Genomic DNA, 22,537 nt, shown 5'->3' with positions numbered 1-22,537 from the left:
ACTAGCTATATAGCTGGCTTTAGTGTGCTATTCTGGTCTCTCAACTCAGGTCTGATCTGAGATGCCTTGGGGTAGCCTACACTGAAAATGCCATGGTCAGTGCAGGCTACAAAAAGATCTGATAGTGCCCAAACTAGTAATTAACACTGTAATTAGTCACCAGCCAGTCACAGACTGCTCCTGATCTCTCTCTCTCACTCTCTCTCTCACTCAAAACAAAGAAAACAGAGCCCTTTTCACTGCATTCCTTTTCTCTGGCTCCCAATCAGCAAATAAGAACAGCCATACTAGATGAGACTAAAGGTCCATCTAGCCCAGTATCCTGTCTTCCAACAGTGGCCAGGTGATCAAGTGATCCATATCATCACCCATTCCTAGCTTTTGGCAAACAGAGGCTAGGGACACCATCACTGCCCTTCCTGGCTAATAGCCATTGATGGGATTAGCCTCTGAATGTATCCAGGTCTTTTTTTAAACTGTTATAGCCTTAGCCTTCACAACAGCACCTTACCCAGAAGTCTGTTCTGAAGGTATTTGAAACTCTGCTGTGAGCTGTGCTACCTGCTCGTGTGGTCGCCAACCCCCTGTCACTGCGGAGAGGCAACCGTGGGAGAGGGGGGGAGAAACTGTGGCTGTTCCAGCCAGGGCCCCTCCTCTCCCCCCTCCCCTTCCCCACCAGCCAGGGCCTCTTCTTCCCTCTCTGCCAGCTTGGTACTTTCTCTCCCTACCCTTCCCTTCCCTCCTCCCCTGCATGGATCCCACCACCAGTGCCTCAGTCAGCTATTTTTAAAACAGCAGCCGCTTGCCTCGTGGCAGCTGTTGGAGCTTCAGCCAGTCACTGTGCGGTGGCTCGGGGCTGGGGTGTACCCCAGTCCCAACATCCCCCCCCCCATGGGCCTCATCACCACTTGCCTACTTGCCATGCAGTCCTGTGGCCCCCCCCCCCTCTATAAGCCCAGCAGCAGCTTACCTTCAAGGTGCAAGGAAGGTGAGTGCTGCTGTTGAAGAGTTAGTCGTAGGTTGCTGACACCATGATGGGGCTAGGGAGGGAGGCTGCGAGATGCAGAGTGATATGATGACATCACTCTGTCCTCCCACAGGAAAATCTTTTACGGGTATAGTAAGACTAACTGTACGAAAGGTTCTGATCCCCACTAGGGATGTAAAATCCTTTTAATTGGTTAATTCCTGTTTCTCAAACTGTGGGTCCTAACCCCACTGGGGGGTCAGCAGCAACTTGGAGGCTCATGGTATCACAATGAAGGGGTTCTCAAACTTTAACCATTTAATTTAATTTACCCCAGGGAGGCTGGAGCTAGTGTTCCATCCCCTCCTCCCTTGACCAGGCTGGAATGGCCCCCCTGAGATGGCCACAGACAGGAGCTGCTCCTGCCTGCAGTGGGTGTGGGCCCCACAGGGTTGAAGCAGCCCTATGCTGGGTGGGGAGCTGCTCTAGCCCCCATGGGTTAATCAGAAGCATTAACCTTTCACATCCCTAAACCCACAGGACTAGTCCCATTACTAGATCATTACTTTTTTTGATCTTCCCTAAAACACCATGCTGCCATGTGAACATTTAGCTGGTGGGGGAGCTGAGCAGACCCTGCCCACTTGTCCCATTTAATTGGTTAAACATATTTACCCAGTTAACTAATTAAACGGGATTTTACATCCCTACTGACAGCCAATCTTTTGGTATCTTACATTAATGGTTTCATTGTGAGAGACTTGTTAAATGGTCAGAGCAATCAGATGCATCCATATGATATCAGAATCTGAATATCCAGTTCTTTTCAGTGTTGGTGAATTTGTGGACTTGTAGAGTCCCTCTGGCGCACATCCACGTGGATGGGTCTGTTGGTCCTTTGTTCAAAGCTTCAGCTTGTAGACCAGTTACTCTAGAGGTGAGAAGCAGGATAGATGAAAAGGGAGAAGATGTTGCCACCTCTTGTATCCTTACCATGTAGAAGCACTGAGTTGTATGGGCCAATGGTTTCTAGACTTCCCAATGTCAGGACTGGGTGTCTCCTTCCTTCCTTGTCAGGGTCTGCATGTTGGCCCTGCACACTTCTGTCCCTCCCCTTCCCAGCATCTTCCCTGCGTGTCCTGGCTTGTGCTCTAAGCAGTGGGTGGCTGCCTCTTGCAGCTCTGCCTTGTCTGCACTCCTCCTGTCTCATTGTAAGGGAGCAGCATCGATGGCAGATTGAACTTCTGTATTTGCAGAGAAGAGGACAGAAGGACTCACTCTGGAGTCACATGACAACTTCCCCTCTCTCCCCTCCACACAGGTGACTTTTTTCCTGGGGCTTGGGTGGGTGCAAGACTCATGTCAGGAGGTGGAGAGGGAAGGAGGACTGGAGAGAGTCCTCTTTAGCCCCAGTTCCAGAGCAGTCTGCCTGTTGCACTCCAAAGTTTGAACTGCTCATCCCTGTCTCCAGAGTCTGCACTCCCAGCCAGAATCCTCACCTCTCCCACCTCAGAGTCCATACCCTAATCCTCTGCCCTAGCTTTGAGCCCCCCTTCCTGCATCACAGCCCTTATCTCCTGCACTCCAATCCTCTGTTCTTACAAAGCAGGTTGGGGGGGTGGGAGGGAGGCAGGACTTAGACTGTTCTGAGTATCACCAAAAATTATACATGCCTACTGCCTTTGTTGCCATGTGGTTTGTATATGGTTTTTCCCAAACATAAGCTTACAGCACATAGGCATAGAAAAGGATTGGGCGTCACCTGTCCACAGACATGTCCCTACGTGTCTTGACAACTGTTAAGTGTAACTCCTGCTTTTTCTCATTGGGCTTATTGCACAGCTGATTGCTTAATGGCCCATGAAGAACCAGCTCAATAGTGCTGATGTCAATCTGAGAGAAACCGCATAGGTTTTGATATACAAATATGCCAGACATTGCTAACTCACGATGCGCACACATACATATAAACATGATCATCCTATTAAGCTGATCATAACTTCTCTGTTGATACCTTACATGGCATAGTTTGTAAGATTCTTTGCAATTTTGTGTTTTGGTATCAATAAAATGGTCACCCATTTCCATACAGCATCACACTGGGCTAGGTGGCTTGCTTCAAAATAGTGTATAGATGTACCCTGAAAAGACAATGCAGAAAGTTGTAGAAAAGTTACCTTGTTAGAGAGGCAACTATCTTCCCCCTATTCCCCCTGCCAACCTGCCTATATTCCCACAGTTTGATGGGATTATGGCAGTTTCTGGTACTAAACTGCTGCTGTCAGTTGTATTCTTTTTTTCCAGGTCGAGTATAATCACCTTTAAACAATCAGTAGAATCAGAAAAATTTCAAAAGCAATACTAATCTGTGTTCTTAAGACTGGCAGTGGATACTTTTACATGCTTTAAGCAAAATTGGTTATAGCATTGATCTGAATGTTTCATTGGACCATCTTTACCCTGAACTGTATATGTATTTCAAACTACTCTAGTAGTCACTTGGTGAGACCTTAATGTGCTAAATGTGATATCTCAGTAGTATCATAAATTTTTAATACTTTTGCTTAGAAACTTGGAGGCACATCTATAGTTAAAATAGCCTTGGTTATATATAATAGCTCACGAACTGAGAACTGTGGGGTTTTTCTTTGCTCCTCGTTTTCTATCCTTCATTGGCAATGAATAATGTAGATGTTTAAAAGTCTCAGAGGGGTAGCCGTGTTAATCTGTCATTGAAAAAACTTTAAAAATTAATGGTCCTGATTACTAGCTGTCAGGAACAGTATCCCTGTTAACACCACTGCACACTTACTGGCTGAGCTATGTGACTTAGTCCTCACCCACAACTATATTTCCAGTTTGGGGACAATTTATATCTTCAAGTCAGTGGCACAGGTATGGGCACCCACATGCCAACATCTTTATGGCTGACCTTGACTGTTTCCTCAGCTTTTGTTCCCAGCATCCTTACTCTACTTATACTACGTTGACCATATCTTATTCATTTGGACCTGCAGAAAAGAGACCCTTGAACACCACAGGAATTTCAAGAACTTCCACCGCACCGTCACCCTTACCTGGACCAGTCCACACAAGAGATCCACTTCCTTGACACTACAGTACAATTAAATGGACACATTTCCACCATCTTATACCAGAAACCTACCAACCATTACACTTACCTATGTGCCTCTAGCTTCCCTCCTAGTCACATTTCACAATCAATTGTTTACAACCAGGCCTTAAGATACCACAGACAGAGACAAACACCTACCTATAGGATCTTTATCAGGCATTCTTAAAACTTAAATACCCAACCAGGAAAGTTTAAAAAAAACAAACCCACAACAGATTGACAGAGCCAGATGAGTACCAGGCATCAGCTTCTTCAAGATGGGCCCAACAAAAAAAACAGAGCACCCAACTTAAACCCCTCCAGTGCAGTATTAATAATCTACAATCTATCCTGGAAAATGAGTCCTCATTCTCATGGTCCTTGGGGAACATGCCAATCCTTACCTATAGACAACCACCTAACTTAAAACAAATTCTTTCTAGAAACCATGCAGCATACTCATCCAGGAACCTACCCCTACAATAAACTCTGATGCCAATTCTGTCCACACATCTATACAAGTGACACCATTGCAGGACGTAACCACATAAGCCAGCATATCAGAGGCTTATACAACTGCACATTCACTAATGTGGTTTGTGCCAGCAATAACCCCTGCTATATACATTGGCCAAACTGGACAGCCTTTACAACAAAGGATTAATGGACACACATGAGATTTGAAATAACACAGAAACCTGTTGGGGAACATTTTAACCTTCCTCAGGCACTCCTTAATGGATCCAAAAGTGACTATACTATTTTATTACAAAGCAATTGCAAAAGCCAGCTGGAAAGAGAAGCTGTGGAACTTGTTGTCTTCTGCAAGTTTGACACGTTTTAATTTTAATCAAGGTCTGAACAAAGACCTGTACTGGATAGGTGGGATGCTACGTTCTGCACCTTGTGCTGGTCGCCCCATTGTCCCAGCACCAGGTGCTCCCACCACTAATGACATCAAAAGTATCGGTCACTTACCACCTACTCTATTAGCCTCATTTAGCAGAGACCCTACATTGTTAGTTTCTAAGGTGCTGCAAGATGATTTGTTGTTTAATGAATAATGTAGTACCAGGTAGTACTGGCAGCCTAATTTCTAAAGCAAAATGTAACCAGTGTAATAGTGCTCCTTTCCTTTGATCCTAGAACATTCAGCTGCAAATGTGATGTAACATTACATAATGGATAATTCATCCAAAACCGACTATCTTTGGCATTCAGGCTTGGGCACAGAAACTTGTTTTGATCAAGTAGAGGAAAAATAATGAAGGGTATTAAAATTCCGTTCATTTCTAGTTAGGTCAGAAAATGGCCTCTTCTAAACAATTGTCTTGAAAAGAGCATTTGCAGAAGTGAACTGCTAATATATTCTGCATGGGAAGGCATAATGTCTGGACGAAGACTGAAGGTGCACCTGATTGTTTTATTTAGATTAGAATGGGAGGGTGGCTCACTGAACCGCTTTGGTCGTCACTTCTTCTGTTTCCTGTAGAGAGACTTCTATTTAGTTCTTTGTCAGCCCTGAGTTTGAAGGTATCACCACCCCATCCTGCAGAAGAAATGATTGTGGGCTGTCACCCGCACAAACATTTTTCATTTTTTTTAAAGTGTGAGAACTGTTGAATTGAAACTTCCTGAGTTTGATATTGAATGGAACTTGCTGCATCTTCACAATGACTTGTCAAACCACACATGCAACTGCAAAATGGCCTTTTTCATGTGTGGGGTTTTTTTTTTTAAAGCTGGAAAAGAGTAAAAGCTTCAGGGGGTAGCCAAGTTTGGTCTCTACAGGATAAACTTAAAAAACAACAAATAGTCTGGTAGCACTTTAAAGACTACCAAAACATGCAGATAATATCATGAGCTTTTGTGGCTCACTGGGTTCACTGTAATACCAGTCAGACTAGAATAAGTGTTAGATGCACTGGATGCAGTAGATGTGGTTCTCCTCTTGGCTCTGCGCATTGCTGTTCCCTGATGTCCTTTCTCCCCTCCCCTCCAAAAAAAAAAGTTGGGGAAAAGAAGAAATTCATAACTTCATGGATGCCTGTGTTGATTCTGACTTGCATGTTACAGCGCATTAAACTTACCCAGGGACTGTTCTGTTCTGAGCTCTGCAGAAACAAGAGAGTTAGCAAGTACACATTAAGCACCCACTTAAAATAAATCTCGTTGTTTACTTAATGTCCCATGATTCAGATATTGCTGTTTTTTCACATCCCTCTCTTCTTTCCTCAGTCCTTTAACAAATGGTTTGTACTGGATATACTCCTAGTTCATTGGTCAACAACCTTTTCAAACCAAAGAGCCAAACTACATCAAAATTGAGAACAAGTGGTCAACAAAGAGTCTTATAAGAACGCTCATTTGCATGACTGAAAATATTCAACTTAGTATTATTGATAATTGACATGAATAGCATTAGCTGTGACAACATATTTGAGTTATTCTGACCCACACAATGAAACCTGTGCTAAAGACCTAAGTCCAGTGAAAGCAAGCAATGCAGTCAGAAGTCAATTCAGTTTTTCCAATTTTCTTCAAAGATCACTTCTACCAGGCAATGGGGCTTTTACTGATTGGTCCATTATTTTGAACAGTGATTAAATGTTAACTGGATCTTTTTGGGTAATATCAACAGATTGCTTTGGGCTCAATCCTAGCTTAACATTTAAGTTGGATCAGGCCCTTTGTAAGCAGGTTGGGAAGTGGTCTCATTCAGCAATTATTAGGTGGTATTTACATAAATAGGCATTGTCATGGTGTTGACCTATACATTGCCATCATGGTATTGACACACATTTCTCAACAGATGGAATATAAAATAGCCCAGTCCCATTGATTTCCATGGAAAATGTACCTTTCAAGAAGTAGTAGTGAGGGTTAGCGATATGGTCTTTACCCTGGAATTGTCATGGCCGTTCAGCATTGTCATTCTGGCTTGTGGAAATGGAGACCATTTTGCATTTTCTGAAGTTCCTGCAAAACTACTGCAGCCCCTGTCCACAGGAGGCTGGACGCCCTGCCTTGGGGGGGGAGGGGGGGAGGCTGCTCTGGGCACTGGTGCAGTCCCTGCCTGTGGGGCCCCTCAGTTCTCCACAGACAGGGGCTGCTCCAGACAAAATCAACCCCTGTCTGCAGCCCCCTCTGATTACCAGTTAATTGGAATGGGTAAGCATAATCTTTTAAGAGGACTTAGAAAGCTGTCCCATGAAGTTGTGGGATAGTTCTGGATGATTCCCAGGCCCTGAGTCAAACGGCTGCATCTACACTGCAAGATATTAGGTCTCGGATCCTTGAATTGAGGTTGGGCCCCTAGTGCTGCAGTGTCCTGAGACTCTAGATCTAGGGCCTATAGTTCCCAAACCGATCCCTATTGGTAGAGGACTTCTCAGAGGGGTTGTATCTCACACTTTTCTTTTTGTCATGTGTACATCTTGACCCCAGGAGTACTATCCCCCAGGAGTAGGACTTCTTGTGGCAGGTGGGTGGGGCCTAAGGGGTCAGAGGTATGGCTAATGTGTCCCTATTTTTGGTTCAGAAAATACGGTCACTGTAGCTATGGGGCTCGTGCCAGGTTGTATAGTGGCAAATATTGTGTAGTGCCTTAATTGGCACAGACAGCTTGTGGTTGACATGCTGAAACATTGTAAGGTCATAGCTGGCCATTGCCAGAACACTGCTAGCCTTAAATAATGACACTTCCATAGCATAGAACTGACTCCTATAACTGAACCTTCATAGTGTAGTGAAAGATCACAAGCTGAGATTCGTGTTGAAGTGGATTCTGGTGGTTAGCCCCGCTTCATCCTCTCCTAAAGCATAGAACTACTAGTGGGGAAACCCCACCTGTCCAGACAGTTTGAATCCAACCTAAACAAAACTGTCACCAACAAATATTAATCTGCTAGCTTGATCTCTATGTATAAGGCAGAAATCTAGAATCCTGGAACAGCTTTAATAATGAAATTGCAGCAGCGAAGTAAATCATTAACTCCTGCAGGCAGCAGTCTGGATAGCTTTCTCTGGGAACAGTGTACACCAGTAGAGTCAACAGGTGAACTTTGGATCAAATCCAGAGTCTCATACTTTTAAATTAACCCTGAAATCTTTTTCTTTATTACCATTATTCTGATTTTCTCTGGAGTTTGGACCTTGATAAAAATACTGTCATACGCTGTAACAATTGAAAATGTCATCAAACCTTTCAAAAAGAACTAAATGAGGGATGTTAAATTTAGTTTAATCAACTAAATCGACTAGTAAATAAGTGGGGGAACTGCAGCGAGGTTAGCTTCTGGCCTCGTAGCTAACTCCGCTGCGGCTCAGCCTTTTAAAAATGTATTAAAAGCCTGTTGGCTCTTAATACATTTAAAAGGCTAAAGCACAGCGGGAGGGACCTAGTGAGAACCAGGAATTAGCTGTCCTGGCTCGCACTGGGGTCCCCCCCACTGTGCTTCTCATTCTAAATGTATTAAGAGCCAACAGGCTCTTACTGCATTTTAAAAAGCAGAGGTGCAGCATCTGGGACTGGGCGTGAGCTGGGGGAACCACTACCTCCCCTGCCCCCTGTGGAGATGGTACTGGGGGAACCAGCTTTTAAGCAGCGCTTTCTTCTTTCTCCTCCCTGCCCCCTTCCCTCCCCTCCCTCTCCTCCCCCCCTTTCCCCCCCCCCCCCCCCCCCCCGTGCTGCCTCTTATAGTGGCTTACATCCCTAAGCTAGACACTAGTTTTTTCTTGCTTTAAAAAAATGCTGCTCTGTCACAGGTAAGATATTTAATTTACCTAGAAGGTTAAATCTCATGTTAATTACATCTTTTAAAGGTTGTAATATTAAAAACTTTCTATGAGTATGGATAAAGGGGAAATGCTGACATTCCTCTTTGGGCATCAAGTGAAAGATACTAAGCAATGAGAAGCAAAATAACAAACTTTTTCTGTGTAATTTGTTTGGCCTGTGCCTCTGATTATTTTGCATTTAACAGAGAACTGAAATGGTGATTTATAACGTAATAATCCATCTGTGTATTAACTTGGAGTCCTGGCATAACACAAAAGCTGGCTCCTTGTCCCACTGCTGTGTCTGATACAAAGGCAACGGGGAATCATAGGACTGGAAGGGACCTCGAGAGGTCATAGAGTCCAGCCCCCCGCCCTCAAGGCAGGACCAAGCTCCGTCTACACCATCCCTGACAGATGTCTATCTAACCTGTTCTTAAATATCTCCAGAGAGGGAGATTCCACCACTTCCCGTGGCAATTTATTCCAATATTTGACCACCCTGACGGTTAGGAATTTTTTCCTAATGTCCAATCTAAACCTCCCCTGCTGCACTTTAAGCCCATTACTCCTTGTCCTGTCCTCAGAAACCAAGAGGAACAAATTTTCTCCTTCCTCCTTGTGACACCCTTTTAGATATTTGAAAACCGCTATCATGTCCCCCCTTCATCTTCTTTTTTCCCGAACTAAACAAGCCCAGTTCATGAAGCCTGCTTCATAGGTCATGTTCTCTAGACCTTTAATCATTCTTGTCGCTCTTCTCTGTACCCTAGGAAGAGGAGCTGCATATAGCCATGAGGGTTAACTGAGCCCAGGATCATTGGTTAACTATGTACATGGGTACAGGTCCACATACCTAATGCATATTTACAGTGGAAAAACATTTCCATAAAAAACGTGGGGGCACAATGTCACATTGTATTTATTCAGTGGTGGTGTAAATCGGTCTTTAAAATTAGAATCTGACTGTTTTACATTTCTCAAAGCTGTATCACTGCTGCTGCTCTACAGAACAAGGTAATGAAAATCCTTTCCCATGGAGTTCACTAGTCTTTGCTTTCTGAGATAGTGATAGTTACTTTTAAACACTAATTTCTAAAGCAATTTAATTATATACTTTGACAGTAACTGCCTCACTCTGTGAAATCAATTATCTGTAACACATTGCAGTGGTCATCTTAGGAGGTGTTAATGACTAACAAGCTTGCAGGTCACAACACCAATTGCTTAAAGTAAATGGGGGGGGGGGGGAATAAAGGTCTGCTAAATTTGTCTGTACTGCAGTAAGCACAAGCTGTGTTGCAGTTATGTAGTGTTCTTTAATGAGATACATAAGGAAGGCTGGGTTCTATAATAGCACTGACTCAATACATTGGTGTGGGTATGGGCATATGCTCCCCCCTTCTTTTTTTTTTTTTCATTGTGACAGTTTAGAATTCTCTCGCATCTTGCTTTAAGCTTTATAGTTTTTTGGGAGATAGTTTCAGGAAACAGCTACTCCCTTGCAGAGACCCTAGGATTTGCTCTGCTGCCTCTGAACTTCAGGCTGCTGCCTTTTGACTATTCTTTCCTGACTCCCCTCCTTTCTGACTCATTCTTTTGGTGTGTTCTCTGCTCTCCCTTCCCTTATGTCCCCTCATCACTGGTCATCTCTTAGGCATCACTGTGCCTCTTCAATGACATAATCAGCTTGCATGATTTTGAGCTTATACTGTCTGCCCTCAAGGAACTTCTGACTTCTTCCCCATGTCTGTGCTTGTCTTACTTCCCCTAAATAAAACCCAACAAAAGCAGAACTGTACTTCTCCTCCTAAATGACCTTGTGTTCTCACTTCATCAGTAACAACTGCACTGTTTTCTGTCTGGCTTGCGATGCTGGAGTCACTCTTTCCTCTCAGTAAATCTAGTTGCTTCTTCATACTTCCTATTAGTCCTCACTGGTTAAAATGCTGATTGCTATGGAATCAGCTCTTACAGAAACTGCACTTTTCCTTAAACTTCCTCCTCATACTTTCGCATTCCCAAGCAACTAAAATTTGCAGTTATGCCTTTTCCCTTTGACCTCTCATCTTTGAGGCTCCACTCCTGTCTGCATCTTTCACTTGGTGATCCTGGCCTTGTCCCTTCTGGCTTCATTGCTGTTTCCTTAATCCCCTCCTCTGACACTCATGCCTCTCTTCACATTGCTCTTCTTTGGCCTGGAATGATTTATTTCCAGTGTGCTAAATAAGACTTCTACAATCTCGTTTCAAGCCCTCTTTCTTTAAATTTTTGGCTTCTGTTCCTAGGCCACCTGATCTCTATTCCAATAGCATCCTGTTTGTTTAAAGCAGGGCTGCTCAACTTTGGAAGCCCCGGGGGCCACAGTGATACTCTCAGCAAATGCCAACGGCCACAACCTAAGTGTGAATGCATATACATGCAAACATATGCTCATAGCTTCTTTCACGCTGACAGGCATGAATACAAAGATTAAAGCAAGACTACACAACACGCAGGCCCCATTTAAGTCAGTTCTGCTGATATTAATAAATGAAATATTTACCGGAATTGTACCCATATGACAGCACTTTTAATGAGCAGTGATAGTGCAGGAATTTATCTACTAAAACTCATTATCAATAGAAGGCCATTAAATTGACTACTCTTTTGTTTTGGTTCCCCCCCTGCGGTGCCGTGTTGAGCCCTGTGTAAATCCAAATACCACTGCAGGCCACAAACACACAGGCTGTGGGCCACATGTGACTGGCCATGTGGTTTAAAGGCTAGCAATCCCGCAGTCTGATCTTGTAGCTCCATGGCACGTTACCATTCTGTACCCTGTAACCCTGTCATTCTTGACTCTCTTCATTGGTAGATCTCAAAGCACTTTCCCCAGTGTGGGGAGCCCTTGCTATCCCTGTTTTGCTGCAGATAGGGAGCCTGAGGTATAATCTAAGCCTGAGCTGTTCCACAGCATTCAGTGGAGCCACATACAATTGGTCAACTTTTTCCTCAAAAGGAGTTTAACTAAAACTTTCATGGAAATGCCCTCAATTTGGTCTAATCACTCTGATTTTTATCAAATCAATGTTAACTTTTGGTTAACTCCTGAACTTGTGAAAGCACCAAAAAAGTATTCTCTAGTTATGATTTTCATGGGGGAAAAAGTCTACAGGAAATGTTGGGGGAGAAACAAAATCCTATGGGGGAAAAAATTGGCACTTCTCAACCAGTTCTACAGCTGCTCTGAATTCTGCTAATGATCTGGGTTTAATATTATAAACTGCTGTGCACTCTCTGGCAAGCTGTACCTAAGTCTCATGGCAAGACTTGCACTGTAGCATCAGAAACTGAAATTTCTGACAGTTTCCAAATTCTCTTTAAAAATGATGTTTTAATCCTCGTGTGAAAACAATCCAGTATTCCTGGTTTTCAGTCTGCTTATTTGAAGAATTCCCCCCCTCCCCCAGCTTTTCAATGTATTTCACTATCCCTCTCCACCCCCACAACAAAATCTGGTGCACAAACCTGCATCATGGCAATTGTTAGGATGAGCTGGATTTGGGCTGTTGTCCCTATCAACAGGGAAATTAGGGAAGTATGGGAAAGGAATATAGTTCTTTAGTACGCAGAAAGCTTTTGGTACTGGGGAAGGAATGGATTCCTTCCCAACAGGGTCAGAAGTGACTAAGACTTTGAAGGTGAAATTCATATATCTCAATCTAACTTCTTTCATCTGGCCACACCTCCCAAATTATGGGCAAACCCAGTAGCTGTATGTTTCTGCTTCAGTCAGCTGCTAACTACTTAATAGGTCATTTGGGTTCCTGGATGGAGGCTGCCTCCATTGGCATTTCAGGATGTTGCAATTTTAGGAGTAACATTTGCAACATTGTCTTCAGCTGAACCCAGAGCTCATAAATACAAGATTGCTCAGGAGAGGGAGCTGCAGTTGCTCATATGCAGGGCTCTGCTCGCCAGCCGCGCTGTCCGGCGATCTGCGCATGTGCAGATTGCCCGAACCTGGCTCTTCCACGCCACGGGCGAGTAGATTGTAGTATTTGTTGAGCCCTGCTCATATGTACTGAAGGAGACATTGTGAAGTAAACTTGATACAAACCAAGCAGATATTAAACTTTGATTAATCAGCTAATCAAGTAGTTGATGGAATTTCCATTGACTACTTGACTAGTCAATGGGGGGGGGGGGGCATTCACTACCAGCTGCACTGCTGCCTTTTTAAATGTAATAAGAGCCACAGGCGGCTATTACTGCATTTCAACAGCAGAGGTGCAGCAGGAAACTCACAGGGTTCCTGCTACATTTCAAAGGCAGAGGCACAGCAGTGAGGACCTTGTGCAAGCAATTTTCTCTCTGTACCTCTGCTTCCCCCAGCCCCCCGTGGAGATGGTGCTTGTGTTCCCTCCCCCCCCCCCCCAGCATCTGCTCCTGCTCTCCCCTTCTCCTGCCCCCTCCTCAGCAGCAAGGGGGGAGGTCAAGCAACTAGTTGAGTAGTGACTCAACTACCTGATAAGCCAATGCTTACAAGATAGTAACTAGTCATTTACATCCCTACTCTGGATCCCTGTTCCCTGGAGGTTAGAGAGTGCAGATGTCTGGGCTGGACATTTCACTGGACATGGGGTGCAGGTATCTTGCCCCTCCTCACCTGCTGATTTGAGAGGGAGGGAGCATGGAAACAGGAGTTTCTTTAATTCTCTACTACAGCAATTCTTAACCTGGGGGTAGTTACCCATTGAGAGGTTATTTGGCATATTTCAGGGGACATTAAGTTTTAAAATACAATAGGTGTTGAATTTTGTTCAACATAATGTATGAGAACAAAATACATTACAAATGATTCATTGTAATTTTTCTTTTTGTCTATTGCCATTTAAAGGAAGAGGGGTAATTTTGGTTTATTGGTTAACTTTTGGCAGTGTTACCCCCTTAAGCTTAAGAACCACTGCTTTAATACTAGGGAAATCTTTTTATGTCTGGATTGTTGCAGACATAGTTGCTGGCAGGTATTTTGAAATGATGTAATCATGCCTGTTTCAGTTCTTTTCGTAGTGTTTGACAAAATTGCAGAATTTTAAAATACGGGCAGAATTTTTAATATTTTTTTACATAGAAATCCCTCAGAAGAAAAATGTGAGCCCAATGCTGTCTTCAAGTGCTATAGACTTTTTTTCAAACCAGAGTTTAGGACTACCTCCAGGTGTGTGTGTTGTGCTTGAACCCTAATTGTCAGGATGTCCATTATTTCACATGTAAATGCAGCTTACAAAGCCCTACCAAACTATTAGTATCCAGTGTGATCAAAGGCAACTCAACAGTGTCTTTCACCCTGCTAGTCTTGATTGTGCCAAGTTGATGAAACTTGCAAAAGTCATCCTAGTGAGATGGAATCAGACTGCTGCTGGCAATCTTTCCCTTTCTGCATTAGTATGGGAAGGAGAGTGACAGATTAGCTTTTGTCAGGGACTGCTGGGCTTGGAAACTGAGAATGAGGGGCTCTTCCCCATAGGGATGTGAACGACGAGTCGACTATCCGATAAGGGAATGCTTATTGGATAGTCAACAGACTAGTTGTGCTGCCCCCTCCCCCCCGACTCTATCAGAAAAAGGCAGCAAGGGAGTGTATGGAAGGGGTATTTCAAATCGGCAGTGCTGTGTGGAGCCTGGACTTGAATGCATCGACTATTCAATTAGCCAATTACTTGATATTTAACATCCCTACTTCCTTAGCAGGGTGTGGGAAGGAAGGAGGAGTTCTTATCCTCTTAGTGTAGTAAAATGTATCCCTTACTAAAATCTCATCCATTTTAGCACTCCCTGATACGTGCCTGACATGCATTGGGGGAAACATGTTTCTACTACTAAAGGCAATGAAATAGGACCACTGGTTGCTTATAGGCATTTTGGGCTAAGGTAATGGGAGAGATGACTACCACATGGAAGATTTTAAATGTTTTTTTTTCCCCCCTGAAAGTATAGAAGTGCTAATTAATTGTCCATAGGACATACCCACAGATCTCTGTGGATACAGATAAGTGTTTCCACTGTACTCTCTGTATTTTGTCACGTCAAGACTCTTATCCAAAGTTTTTCTTGCACCACTTGGGGAGTTGTATGTGCCAGTCCTGCAGCACGTGTGGTGAAGGCACTCTGTACTTACAGGAGAGCTCTCTGCTTGGCATAAAAATCACCTCTGCGAGTAGCAGAAGCTATGTTGATGAGCGAAACTTTCCCACCCGTTGTACCACATGAGCACTTATGTCCGTGTAACAGTTTTGCTCCCGAGTTACCTATGCCAGCCGACCTCCAGTGACAGGAGTTTTAGTAGACTGTCTATTCAAAGCTATGTTTCTTCAAGTAACACCTTGAAACTAATTTCTTGCCATTCTTAACAGTGTTTTTACAGATGTCATCTTCAGCATTTGAAGTGAAAGATCAGAGTGGTAAAATCTGCATAATAGCTAATCTGTCAGCATCCTTCTCAGTGAAATACCCGACTAAGAGCCAGTATAAGGTAGGAGTAGCTTGGTGTTTTTCTAATTGTCATTTTAAACGGGAAATTTTTTGCCGGTGGGTTCTGTTAGAAGTTAGAGCAAACATTAAGCCAGAAAAGCTGCTTGCACAAACAGTGCTCTTTAAATCTTTTATTCCTCCTTGTTTCTGGAATAATGGCTCTGACACTTGTTCCAAGATCTAATCTGAAAATCAAACTAATAGTATTTAAGACTGCCAGCTGCTGCGTGAATTTGGGGTCCTAACATCAATACTAGAAGTTGTTTTCCTTGAGGCTGTAGTGAGAAATAATAGTCTGATTCAGTGCAGTTACTTAGGTAGTCTGAAGCCCTGATCTCGCACAGGCTTTTTGCAGGCAAACCCCTGGACTGAAACCCATGGTCAGTGTGGCTTCTTGCAGATGCAGAACATTTTTCCCCTCAATAAATTGCAAGACAGAAGCAATAATGAGTATATGTTGCACAATAAGTATGCCACCACAGTAATGAAGTACATATGATGCTTGTTAATATTGTTATGATACTAAATTGACCTAGTGTGAGGGGCTTTATCTGTTTCCTAATACACCTTTGTGTAAGTGACTTGCCAGGCTAGAAATATTGTCTGGCTTGGGTTGCTCTCTGCTGGCAAATGGGTTCATCTCCTGATCTCGCTGTAACTACCCATTTAGAGTGTGCCTACATCTCTTTTTAAAAAAAGTTAGTGCTGTTTGGCTAGAGAATGTAATGTTCTGCTCTGCTATTGGTGCCTTTTGCTGCTGAAGCTTGTGTGGAGTACTTCAGATTGGAGACCACTGGTCTAGTGTATTATAACTATGGAGAATGCCCTCTAGTGAGTACAGAGGAATGTTCAACAGGGCTTGGGGCAGGGAGACAGCCACCCAACTCTGGTCCTGCTGCTGAGCTGGGCTTCTGGGGGGCATGGACAGGAGTAAGGGAGGAGTGCAATGTGAAAAGTTTGGAGACCACTGCTTAGTTTGTCTCCCCTCAGTACCTATTGGTAATCTCTTGCATCCTGCAGATTTTACTGTCAGCTTAATTTGTGGCCTTCAGTTCAGCAGATAGTGCCCTTCATGCTGATATTCTCCTGCTTAATGTGCTTTTGTGCCAAGCTTAAGGAGAATTTGCTAGATGTCCTCTGCCAGTTGTATAATTGGACTCTACTTGAGTCTATTGTGTGGTTTTTTGAGCACTCCGATGTATTGGGGAAAATTGTTGAAGCCTCTAGGCTTGCCTGTCTAGTTTGTAGTTCAGATATTAGGTCAGCAAATGATGTGTGCTTATTAAATACTCAAATGAGTATTTAAATTGTCCACTGCTCTTAGTGTTCAGTTGTGGTTGTCTTTCTTCAGGGGCAGCATGCAGCCAAGTGTTGTCCTTTCTGATCCATGAAATCTGTTAGTGCTCAGTACATGCTGCAAGGTATCTGTCTCTTGTTCTGAGGAGGCAGCTGTAGGTACAGTCAACAGGGTACTGCATGGGGAGTTCAGACCTGGAGTCTATTGGCTCCTCTCTGCTACTGATTTGCTGGGATCTTCAAATACTTTTTTGCCTCTGTGCCTTAAGTATTTATCATCCCCATTTTATACAGACATTAAGCCCTAATCTCCATGGGCCTCTCAGAGCTTTTTACAGAGGAAGAAACTATACCCAAGCCAATTCTTTCCATATATAAAGTGTCATTTAAAACAGTTTCTTCTGCATTATGCCAGTTTCAATACAACACTGCCAAGTGAATCTGCTTATTTCAGTTGAAATTAAGAGCTCAGCAGAAGAGCTTGCAAACTGTGTTCCTCCCGTAAGACTACTTTTGCTTCCTTTATTCTGAAACTTGGATCAGTCACTTTTGAATGTATGATTGTCTTAGCTGAGATCCTATCTGTCTAATATATTGTTAAAGCGGAGTCATTTTTTTTGAAACTTAAAACCTTTTGTATGGCACAGAAAAATGTCTTTAGCAATCTTAATAGTAAATGAGGGATCAAAGTTAACTACAGGTTCAACCTCTCTGGTCCAGCAACATCTGTCATCTGTTAGCTGAATGTCCACTTACCATGGTGTGGCCAAGTTTCCTATAGTCCAACAAAGTTTATTTACAGCCATCAGTCCTGGCTCTCAGTGTTCTGTGCTGTTGTTTAGCTCTAACTTACCCCTAAATGTCTTCAAAGTAAGCAGTGGAAGTATTGCTAATGCTGCTAGACCATATTGACCTGCTAGGGTTTGGCAAAAGTGCTAGACTAGAGAAGTTCAACCTGTATCTATAGAAATTAACTGTTGTTACTCACTTTTTGCTTTGCTTGTCTTGATCCAGATTTTACACTAGCAGATTTATTATTCCTAAAGTGCTGTCATGATCCTGCTAGATAGTGAGATACAGAAGGTCAGATCTTGAACTATTTAATTTTTATTGAGAACCAGTAATAAAATCTCCGTAGCAATAAATATTCACTGGAACCACTGAGTTAAGTCCATGCTTCTGCATCAAGTTTCAGTGATTATCATCTTGAGGTAGGTGTTTACTGCAAATCAATTAAGAACTGGGATTCATTGCATTTTCTGTCTGGAAAAAATTAGCTTGTAGGTATGCAGCTCTTCAAGTTTCAAGTCCACTGACCTCACTTGTGGTTTTTTTTTAAAACCTTATTTGCATTTAAATTAACCTGTTTAAAAATCACTGCAGTTTAAGTTGTAACTCCTGGAACTAGGGATGTAAACAGTTACTTTCACATGGTTAACTGATGATCCTGGGCTCATCTGTTAACCTACACGATTACATGAAGCCACCTCCCCCCTGCTGCATCTGTATCAGAGACCGCAGTGTGGGGAGGCAGGTGGACACTGATGCTTCTCTCTTCTTTCCCCCTCGTCCCCAAATTTGTAACTGCTGAAACTTTCAGCAGTTCCACATTTATTAAAGTAAATACATTTTACGTCCTGGCTTGGTACTGTTGCTGCAAGTAGTAGGAGAGTATAATGGATACGATTTGTCTGCCCTCCTGGATATCTCTAATTTCACTGCATGTCCTAAGGCAGTGATCTCCAGCCTTTTTAAGCACAAGATCGCTTTTTGAATTTAAGTGTAATCCAAGATCTACCTCAAATATAAATACCCTTCCCCTGCCTCCGTCCCTCCCCTTCTCTGAGGCCCCGGCCCTGCTCACTTAGTCCTTCCTCTTTTGCCATCCTCACTCGCTTTCATCAGGCTGGGGCACAGGCTCTGGTCTTGGGTTAAAGGATTGGGAATGTGAGAGGGGCTTTGAGCTGCTCTCGGAGCAGGCAGTTGGGATGTAGGAGGGGGTTCTAGGTACAGGCTCTGGGACTATGTTTGGATGCAGGGGGGCTGGGGCAGGAGCTTGCGGTGCAGAAGGGTGTTCATGACTAGGGAGGAGTTGAGGATGTGGGCTCCAGCTGGGCACTGCTTACCTCAGGTGGCTCCTGAGTGGTGGTGCAGTGGGGCTAAGGTAGGCTCACCCCTGCCCTGGCCCTGGCCCACGCCCTCTCCCTAAAGTAGCCAGCAAACGCCATCACAAGTCCTGTTGTGCCCCCACTCTGCTTTGAAAGGATACAGAATGGGAGGGGGCATCTTGACATCAGCACACTCCTCTCCCTCCCCTGCCCTGCACAGAAAGCAGGAGGCTGCCCAGGGGGGAGAACTCCAAGGCAAAGGGCAGGAGATAAGGAGCAGTGGGGGGAGGAGCAGCTGAAGCGCTGGCACTTGACAGCCTCTTGGCCAAGCCAGTCAGGATTACCTGTCAGAGGCGCCAAGATCTACAAGTAGATCCTGATCTACTGGTTGGTGACCACTGTCCTAAGGCTAGGAATTGGGGATGTAAAATAGAGGTTCAACAGCTAACTGTTTAGTTAACTGGTTAATCAATTAACCATGGTCCTGCTTGAGCGGGCTGCCCAGCCAGGATCCCGCCCTTACCCAGGCCCCAGGGCTGGGACTTCCCACATGGCTAGGGTTAGTGCTTCTGTTCCATGTGGCCAGGCAAGGGTTCCCCTCCTCCCCCCAGGCGCTGGGCTGGGGCTACTGGCATGGCAAAGGATGGGATCAGAGCTGCAGCTCCACATGGCCTGGACAGGGTCCTCACCCAGCCCGTCCAGTTAACCAGTTTCCTATCCAGTAAGCCTTAGGCTTACCGGGTAACTAGTTAACAGTTTAACTGTTTACATCCCTACTAGGAATCATGCTAAAAATTTCAGTCCTTCAGTTGAATAAGTTGCACCTGGCACAGGTGAAGACAACTGGGAATGATTGTGCACTTCTGCATTGAAAACTAAAAGGAAAACCTTCTGCTGATTGGTAGCATGTCTGTTTGGGCTGCCTTCACAGTAGATAGCATTTGAGCCAGGGCACCTAATTTTTTTAAAAAAACCCTGTTGGTTGCCACTTAATCAGCTTGGAAAGGTGTTAAAAGTTGAAGGTTGATACATCAAAGAGTATGCATAGAGAAGAGGAATGCAAAATGAGATCTCTAATGAGGGGAAGAACAGAATACACTGAACAGGGAAATGAAACCACTCAATGGACAGATTGTGGTGGAGGGAAAATGAGGAGAATGGAAAATAAAAGTGGAGAGGACTTCCTGTTGTAAGACCAAGGAAGAGCATTCATATAAGTTTCACTGTATCCTAGAGAAATGCATAAGCAGAGATGTGGCGCGCTCATATATACTAAATGTGTATAAGTGCCCCTGGGACTTCCCTGTCAATTTAGAATCTTTTGAACTTCATGTCATCTTAGTTGATGACACTTCAGAATGCCAAACTCTGGCCTTGAGAGATTCCTTTTATGGCCTGTGTGAGGAGTGAGCCGTGGAGGGCTCAAACAGTCTGAACTCTAAAAATGGCTCCTTAGTTATGTTGGATGTACACTAACATTCAAAGGGAGCTGCTCTCTTCACTCAAGCTCACTGGCCCTTTATAAAAGATCAGCTTCACTGTTTCTCAGTGACTGGTTCATGGACTGGTGCCAGTCCCCAAGTTTTCCTAGCCAGTTTAAGAAGAAAGCAAGTCAGTCCCTGGTATCAAAAAAGGTTGAGAAACATTAGTACAGCTTGTTAACTTTCCAGTGTTCACTTTTGCCTAGTGCACTGAAGTAAAACTGTCATAGCCCCTTCAGGAAGTTAGGTACAATCTGACATGTGGTGGGGAGAGGAATATAATGTGTATTGCTAGAGAAGCCTGATGGTTTCCTTCTTTATAGAGCAAAATATTCATCAAAATTTAAATCTCAAACACTGAAGTACGTATTTGAGGGTTACTTAAGGCTGAGAATAGTGACCCTGTGGTAATGGAGTTGTGCTGTGAGTGCTGGAATAACTGGCTAGGATATCTGAAAAGTAACAGTTGAGAAGGCATTTATGAATCCTATTTAAGTCTCTTGGTTTTACCCACTTTAGGTGGCAAACTTCACACTTGGACACAATGCTCATGTACTGGAAAAGGGAAGCACTTGTGGTACAGAGAATGCTTCGACTCCTGTACTGGTGATTGGTTTTGGAGAGGGACACTCGTTAAAAATGAATTTCACAAAGACCTCAGAGCAGTATGGTGTTGACACGCTAATGTTCCGTTACAATTTGTCCGATACAGCTACATTCCCCAACTCAACTGGAGGTGAAGTAAAAAAGTCTTGATTTTCTGTTTGTATGTACCTGAATTATTATCCATGTGGAATGCCATTTCACTTTTTTCCCCTCTGTGCAGTGCTATCTGGAGACATCTTAATCTTTGAGCAACTGTACATTTTCTTTTTACAGGAGAAAAGGAGGTTTCGCAAAAAACTGATATTCTGGCAGAAATTGACACAAGATACAGATGTTTTAGTACCAACCAGATTAATATGTTGAATGTGACCATAACACTTAGCAATGTTACTCTTCAAGCATATCTTATGAATCATACCTTAAGTAAAAATGGTAAGTAGCTTTGATTTATTGAGAGAATACACTGAGACAAGCAAACCTTCCTTGTATCCACTAGGTTTATGGAACCCTGTGTGACTAATGAGAAATAGAAATATCCTTTCATCTCAAGATGGCATCTGCTCACTGCCAGGATAGGCCAAACATGAAAGCCACCATCTGATGGTTCTACAATGAACTCGGGGGGCTTCGCTTCAGCTTTTCCAGGATAAGTGTCTACATTACGACAGGCATACATAGGCAGCCTTCGTACAAGCCGAGGATTGAATCAGCATGGACATTCTCAGTATTACAGATGAATCCCCTCATGTCATGAGTGAAACCTATTAGTGGAGCGATGTAGGCGACCGTGACGGCTACTGCTGCTGCCACTGTTCTGCATTTGATAACTAGGGCCAGCCATTGAGACTGGGTGGAACCCTACTTCCATTGCTCTGTCTAGTATGTTCCAGGAACATCAAATCCTTTACATTTAAAAAAAAAAAAAAAAGGTGCTGGCGCTTTCAACAGAAATGTTCCCAATCAGAATATCCTGAGCAAGGTTCAGCATGTTCTGAGGAAAACTGGGAAGGTGGTTGGGGGGGGGGGAGGAGAAATACAGAAGTATAGTTCTCTATTATAGCTCTTTCTAGTGCAGGAAACCAGTCTTCGGTGACAGAGAATGTCTCCAAAGCCCCCTTTGTTCAGTGGGAATTTCTGAAAGGGTGCTGAATGAGGCTTGTCCTTTGTTAAAATACATGTGTAGACTCTGTTCTTCATTGGTTCAGCTACACCTATATACGTTATCAGCAGTGTGTAATTCTGATAGTGTAGTCACAAGGTAGACCTCAGATTCACCCTCCTAAGAGTCTGGGATTTGCTTAGTTATATATTTCTGGCTCTTCCTTCAGATGGGAAGTAGGAGCTACTGCTGCAGAAAGGGAGACCTGACTCTTACCTGCTGATGGCAGATTGCACATCTACCTTCAGGAAAGTAGGCAGGAAGTTCAGTTTTTGCATTGGTCCAATATGATACTGAAAGATCCAAGCTCACATTCAACACTAGCCTCTGGTGACCAGACAACTTGGCATCCTTGCTTTTAAAAGGGTGGTTAAATATTATGGGGAACTGTCTTTATTAAATCAGTGAAAATAAGACTTCTCCATTGTGTTTGGGATTTACTCTCATTTGTAAATGGGGGTTGGTCCTTCTAGGGTGATACATAGGTTATCAGTTTCCCCAAATATACTA

General features: G+C 43.6%; 1 protein-coding gene across 1 annotated transcript in view; it reads left to right on the top strand.

The window, feature by feature from the left end:
• The window catches only part of LAMP1 (lysosome associated membrane protein 1), a 35,193-nt gene that overhangs the window by 3,429 nt on the left and 9,227 nt on the right, over positions 1-22,537 (top strand). The window contains exons 2-4 of the mRNA XM_075918533.2: positions 15,260-15,378; positions 20,782-20,998; positions 21,142-21,300. Of these exons, the coding sequence (XP_075774648.1) occupies positions 15,260-15,378; positions 20,782-20,998; positions 21,142-21,300 (495 nt within the window). The remainder of the gene's footprint in view (positions 1-15,259; positions 15,379-20,781; positions 20,999-21,141; positions 21,301-22,537) is intronic.

The sequence above is a fragment of the Pelodiscus sinensis genome, chromosome 1 (genome assembly GCF_052426305.1).
Source record: "Pelodiscus sinensis isolate ZL-2025 chromosome 1, ASM5242630v1, whole genome shotgun sequence".
Taxonomy (NCBI): domain Eukaryota; kingdom Metazoa; phylum Chordata; order Testudines; family Trionychidae; genus Pelodiscus; species Pelodiscus sinensis.
This window is presented reverse-complemented; position numbering and strand designations above follow the sequence as displayed.